The sequence below is a fragment of the Balaenoptera physalus genome (assembly GCF_965194825.1).
Source record: "Balaenoptera physalus genome assembly, chromosome: 21".
Taxonomy (NCBI): domain Eukaryota; kingdom Metazoa; phylum Chordata; class Mammalia; order Artiodactyla; family Balaenopteridae; genus Balaenoptera; species Balaenoptera physalus.
In genome coordinates, this window is record NC_138902.1 from 27732783 (window position 1) to 27740021 (window position 7239).

Genomic DNA, 7239 nt, shown 5'->3' on the forward strand with positions numbered 1-7239 from the left:
AGCTACAGTAATCAAGACAATATGGTACTGGCACAAAAACAGAAACATAGATCAATGGAACAAGATAGAAAGCCCAGAGATTAACCCACGCACCTATGGTCAACTAATCTATGACAAAGGAGGCAAAGATATACAATGGAGAAAAGACAGTCTCTTCAATAAGTGGTGCTGGGAAAACTGGACAGCTACATGTAAAAGAATGAAATTAGAATACTCCCTAACACCATACACAAAAATAAACTCAATATGGATTCGAGACCTAAATATAAGACTGGACACTATAAAACTCTTAGAGGAAAACATAGGAAGAACACTCTTTGACATAAATCACAGCAAGATCTTTTTTGATCCACCTCCTAGAGTAATGGAAATAAAAACAAAAATAAACAAGTGGGACCTAATGAAACTTCAAAGCTTTTGCACAGCAAAGGAAACCATAAACAAGACGAAAAGACAACCCTCAGAATGGGAGAAAATATTTGCAAATGAATCAACGGACAAAGGATTAATCTCCAAAATATATAAACAGCTCATTCAGCTCAATATCAAAGAAACAAACACCCCAATCCAAAAATGGGCAGAAGACCTAAATAGACATTTCTCCAAAGAAGACATACAGACAGCCACGAAGCACATGAAAAGCTGCTCAACATCACTAATTATTAGAGAAATGCAAATCAAAACTACAATGAGGTATCACCTCACTCCTGTTAGAATGGGCATCATCAGAAAATCTACAAACAACAAATGCTGGAGAGGGTGTGGAGAAAAGGGAACCCTCTTGCACTGTTGGTGGGAATGTAAATTGATACAGCCACTATGGAGAACAATATGGAGGTTCCTTAAAAAACTAAGTATAGAATTACCATATGACCCAGCAATCCCACTACTGGGCATATACCCAGAGAAAACCGTAATTCAAAAAGACACATGCACCCGAATGTTCATTGCAGCACTATATACAATAGCCAGGTCATGGAAGCAACCTAAATGCCCATCAACAGACGAATGGATAAAGAAGTTGTGGTACATATATACAATGGAATATTACTCAGCCATAAAAAGGAACGAAATTGAGTCATTTGTTGAGACGTGGATGGATCTAGAGACTGTCATACAGAGTGAAGTAAGTCAGAAAGAGAAAAACAAATATCATATATTAATGCATGTATGTGGAACCTAGAAAAATGGTACAGATGAGCCAGTTTGCAGGGCAGAAGTTGAGACACAGATGTAGAGAATGGACATATGGACACCAAGGGGGGAAAACTGCGGTGAGGTGGGGATGGTTGTGTGCTGAATTGGGCGATTGGGATTGACATGTATACACTGATATGTATAAAATTGATGCCTAATAAGAACCTGCAGTATAAAAAAACAAACAAAACAACTAATACTAAACTTTCATTGGGTTATTTGTATGGAAATATGTTAATATAAATGTTTCAGACATTACATGAAATTCCTAGAAATCTTTTATTTGTATTTGTATGGAAATATGTATGGAAATATGTTAATATAAATGTTTCAGACATTACATAAAAAAAGAAAAAAAAAATACAAATGAATCTACTTACAAAACAGAAATAGACTCACAGACATAGAAAACAAACTTATGGTTACAAAAGGGGAAAGGGAGGGCGGTAGGGAGGGATAAGTTAGGAGTATGGGATTAACAGATACGTACTACTACATGTAAAATAGATAAGCAACAAGGATTTACTGTATAGCATAATGAACTATATTCAGTATTTGTAATAACCTATAATGGAAAATAATTTGAAAAAATGTATATAACTTAATCACTTTGCTGTACACCTGAAACTAACACAATACTGTAAATCAACTATACTTCGAAAAACACAACAATAACAACAAAAACAACAAAAAAGTGTTTGCTTCCAGAGAAGGGGGATGGGGTAGAAGGAATAAGCCTGGAGATGGCTGGGTTTTTTTATCATAAGCCTCTCTATATTATTTGATTTTCTTTAACTATGTACACTTTGATATCCATTTTAAAATATCAAATTAAAAAACTGCATGATTTCATTTACATTATGTTGAGGATTTTCAGAGAGTGATTCCCTGACATGATTTTAAGTTTTCTTTTTAAATTTATTTATTTAATTAATTTATTTTTGGCTGCGTTGGGTCTTCGTTGATGCACGCGGGCTTTCTCTAGTTGCAGGGAGTGGGGGCTACTCTTTGTTGCAGTGCATGGACTTCTCATTGCGGTGGCTTCTCTTGATGCGGAGCACGGGTTTCGGTAGTTGTGGCACGTGGGCTCAGTAGTTGAGGCTCATGGGCTCTAGAGTGCAGGCTCAGTAGTTGTGGCACGGGGGCTCAGTAGTTGTGGCTCACAAGCTCCAGAGCGCAGGCTCAGTAGTTGTGGCGCACAGGCTTAGTTGCTCCACGGCATGTGGGATCTTCCCGGACCAAGGCTTGAACCTGTGTCCCCTGCTTTGGCAGGTGGATTCTTAACCACTGCGCCACCAGGGAAGTCCAGCAAGACAATTTCAATTCAATTCTTTAATTCACTGACAACTATTTTCTAAATAAGATTTGTTTCTTAAAGTGTTCTCTATGTAAGACAGAGCAGACACATATTCAAGACACACTTGAATAAGAAAAGGCATGTTTTCTTGCATATATAACAAATTCAAATGAGCATGCAAAGTTTTTCACTTGTCTTCTGACCTCTGATGGAACGGTACCCTATTAAATTGAGAATATTTAGGTAAAAGGCATGTGAACAAACTCTCCATAAGGGCAAAGACCTCTCTATCTTGTTCACTGACCTGTTCCCAGCATCTGTAACAGTCTGGCACAGAGTAGGCGTGCAGTATTTGTTGACTAAGCAAACATATGGTATCTGTGTATTCCTTCCTTTAAAGTACTGGGTGGAAAGCAAATGCAGTACAGTAAAACTGGCCAGGCCAGATGGGGTTTAGGTGATTTGGGAAAACTTTGTAAAAATCATTGCTAAAACCTGATTCCGTGGCTAATGTCAACAATGTTATCACTCACTTGAAAAACTGATGCATAAAAATAAGTTCGATTCAGCAATTCACTGCTGAGCCAGTGTGCTTAATGTTCACACATTTTAGGGATCTGCTTAGATTTATTACTGAGAACAGTCATCTCGCCTACTCTGATTCCTTTCCTTCTGATCACTCCATAGGCTACTACAATCTATTTTCTGCTCCCAACATGCTCTGGCCAAGGTGACCAATGACCTCTAGGTGCCAAGCACAACAGATACTAGACATCTCAATGGCATTCACCACAGGTGAACTGTCCCTCTCTCCCCTGAGCTTCCCTAACACTCACTCTCCAGTTCTGGCTGCTGCTTTAACTTTGCCAGTTCTTCCTGACCTGACACATGCCAGTCCCCTGAGCCTTTGACTAAGCCTCTTCTCTTCTCTTCTCTTCTATCTGCTCATTGTTCACTCCAGTGGGCTTCAAATAATATGCCTACGACTTCCAATATCCTCTTCTGAGCTCCTGTCCCAAAGGTCTGCTGGGTATCTTGGTGCCATCTGAAATTCGACATAACCAGAGTGAAAAATGATCTTCATTCTTCCCTCCTCATATTCCTGGGTAGTGATGCCACCATTCTCCCAGCTGAGCACTTCAGAAAGGTGCCAGTATCTCATCCCCATCCAACCCCTCCTTCTTCTCATTCTACCTCCGAATCTTCTCCGGAACCATCCACTTCTTTCCTTTTCCACTAGCACAACCCTCCTGTAAGTCACCCCTGGACTAGCTCCTCAGATCCACCCTTGCTCCCTTCCAATCCAAACTGATCTTTTGAAAGTGAGAAATTCATCACATCTTGTTTAAAACCAGTCAACAGCTTCCCATTGTTTTTAGGATGAATTCCAAAATCCTTAACAAGGTCTACAGGGCCCTGGATGATGTCATCTCCATCTCCCTCTCCAGATTTTCTTGCACCACTTCTGTCACCACCAGCTCTCTTTTTAAAATATTTTTTAAATTTATTTTTTATGGACATAATATTGGTTTATAACATAAGTTTCCAGTACACATTATATTTCTACTTCTGTATACACTACAGCATGCTTACCGACAAAATTTTAGTTTCCATCCATCACGATACAATTGATCCCCTTTACTCATTTCACCCTCCCTCTGCCCCTTTCCCTCTGGTAACCACTATGCTGCTGTTCTCTGTATCTACGTGTTTGTTTTTGTTTGGTTTGTTCGTTTATTTTGTTTGTTTGTTTCCACATTTGAGTAAATCATACGGTATCTGTCTTTCTCCGTCTGATTTATTTCACCCAGCATAATTCTTTCAATATCCATACATGTTGTTACATATGGCGAGATTTCATCTTTTTTTTATGGCTGACTAGTATTCCATCGTGTGTGGTGGGTGTGTGTGTGTGTGTGAGCAGGAGAATCACATCTTCTTTATCCATTCATCCATGCATGGGCACTTAGGTTGTGTCCATGTCTTGGCTCTTGTAAATAATGCTGCAATGAACATGGGGATGCAGATATCTTTTCAAATTAGTGTTTTCATTTTCTTTGGATAAATACCCAGAAGTGGGATAGCTTGTCACCACCGTCTCTTAATAGAATCAAATAACTCAAGAAGACCTTAAAATATGCCATAGTCTGAAACGCCTCAAAAACAAAACAGAACAAAATCCACAGACATTCCAAATACAATTTTTGTTTGTAATTTAAAGCCAGTTCCCACTACCATATTTATCAAAAGTAGTTTTGAAATATATTTTGTTACTATGTGTGGCTACAAACAGTTTATCATAGAACAATTCAAAATGAAAAAAATGCTTATTCTTGTCAAAGGATGAGATCACTGAACTTCTGTGAAGTTCCCAAAATCCTGTCAGCCAGTGGCTCCCAGATTTTCCAGATCAGTTAAAAAACTGAGAGGGGCCCAGCACAGGGGAGTCCCAGTTTTTGTTCTCCAAAGTGAAGATTTTAAAACAAACAAAATGAAACAACTCACACACATAAAAGAACATTTTAACAACAAAAATTGGAAGGTCAAAAAAAAAAATTGGAAGGTCATAATCAGAATAAAAGCTAACATTCTAAATTAATAATTTCAAGGCCTCATTTTTCTCATTTCATTAAAGACTTGTGAAAGCAGCTTCCCAAACTGACACCAGAGGCCAGACTAGAATTTGACAACCACTGTTCCAGATAAGAACTATTAAATTCATGGAGGGGTTGTTGTTTTTTCCTGTTTTACAAATACCTTTTAAAGTACTTTTGCTTGAAAAAATAAAGTACTGAGAAAGAAAATAAAAGGCAGACATTGACATATGAAACTGTTCTGAGGTCCACAACTAGACCTCTCAGTATTATCACTTGCTGATCCGACACTCAAAAGCCAGGCCGTTTCTGTTCTCTTGTTAGACACAACCAAACTCACAGAATACCTACCTCACTGAAGGTGAGTCTGAGACATGATCAAATGAGACAAAGCAAGGCCACTTCATGACTCTGTCTAAGCACAGACAAAAACAAAGGTACGTGTAACATGCAAAATACCAAACACCTCCTTCTCTTGCTAAACAAATAACTGTTTCTTCTTTACCCATAGTGTTGCCTCACTTTCTAAAAACAACCAATCTAGAGCAAACCACCGATTCCTTAGACCTGCCCCTGAAACACACAAAGTCCAAATTATAAAACAGGTTTTTCCTAATGCCCTTTTACTGAGAGGCCCCACGGTTGCCCATGGCATGCATTCTCATTCACGGCAAAATAATAAACCCAATTTCTTCAACTACAGGTGTGTTTCCTGGGCTCTTTGGCTGAAAGCATTGACAGTATCAAAGTATAAAATTCTTTAAAAATTCCCATAATCCCAACCACTTTAAAGCAAATTAATTCCCTACCCACACTAAAGCAGACTAATTTTATTTTTCCTTATACCCTTCCAATCCTCACCCACATGTATATACTGTGTATTTTTCTGTTACTGAAATCGCTGTGTATACTGTTTTGTATCCTATTTTTACTTGCTTTATCTTGCATCAATTTTGAATGGCTGAGTAATATCTCACCACGATCTTATTCTTAAAGCTTTTCTCCGCAGAGAAATAAAAGAATAAAAGAGGAGAATGCACATCTTGCTCCCAATGTCAATGTTCTACCTAAACTATTCAAAAACACCCTCACCTAGTCTTAGGTCACATGCACCCAAGTTCCTATTTATCTGATCTGTTGATAAGAAAAATGCAGTCTTATTGCTTTTAAAGAAGAGAATTATGCAAGAGCACCAGACCGGGTGTCCAGAGGCTTGAGTTCAATCATGCTTCCAAAAACAATACTGTGACCTCTGGCTAGACATTTTCTCACTCGGAATCAACTTCCTCCCTTGCAAAGTAAGAGTGAAACTGGTCCCTCATTGTCTCTTGTAGTTATCAAGTCTGTGTTCCTGCTACTTCCCTCAAGGGGAAATAGCCACATGCCCAGTGTTCACTTGACTCGGAGATAAAGGCCAGGCATCCACATCTGGGTTGGCCTGGGCTGCTCCCATTGCCCTGACTGAGGATGCCTCGCCCTTTCCCAGGGCCCTCAGGATCCTTAGCTAATACTTTTCCTTCAGCACCTCAAGGGCCCTCAGGATCCTTAGCTAATACTTTTCCTTCAGCACCTCGTCACCAGGCAGAGGATGCCAAAGTCCTCAGGAAGTTCGTCATTTAATCATGTACACAAATCAACTGCAACTTTTTCTCTTACAGTTCTGGATGCTCGAGGCTGGTACTGGTAGAACAGATGCAATCCATCAAACGTGACGGTATGCAAATCATAATCGCCAGTCGGCAGAGATCAGGATTTCCCCAAAAGGTTTCCTTGTTCCAGCTTGTACCGAATCAACCCGGGGTGAAATTCACCAGCCCGCTCTGCACCCACACCTCTGCTCAGGAAAACACCGACCCCTGTAAAGATGCTGCCGGGACTAGGTGTCCCTCAAGCCCCGCCGGCCCGCACCTGAGCCCCCCGCTTCTCCGTGCTCCCGCGCGCCCCTCTCCGCGCCCTCGCCTCCAGCTCACCCACCGGTGGCACATGCTGCGCCACCGAGCAGGTGACGGTCACGCTCAGTAAGACGAAGGTTAGGCGACTCCGGCCCAGCATCGCTCCGACCGCGAACGCCGCTGCAAAGGACGCTAGATGAGGCCGCACTAGGTACCACCTGAGCTCAGAGCAGACCACGCCCCCGCCGCCGCGTGACCC

General features: G+C 40.6%; 1 protein-coding gene across 2 annotated transcripts in view; it reads right to left on the reverse strand.

Moving 5' to 3' along the window:
• The window catches only part of ASAH1 (N-acylsphingosine amidohydrolase 1), a 42698-nt gene extending 35478 nt beyond the window's left edge, over positions 1-7220 (reverse strand). For both annotated transcript variants that reach the window (XM_082444527.1, XM_082444526.1), the window contains exon 1: positions 7063-7220. In XM_082444527.1, the coding sequence (XP_082300653.1) occupies positions 7063-7140 (78 nt within the window). In that variant the 5' untranslated portion in view covers positions 7141-7220. The remainder of the gene's footprint in view (positions 1-7062) is intronic.
• Between the last annotated feature and the right edge of the window lie 19 nt (positions 7221-7239).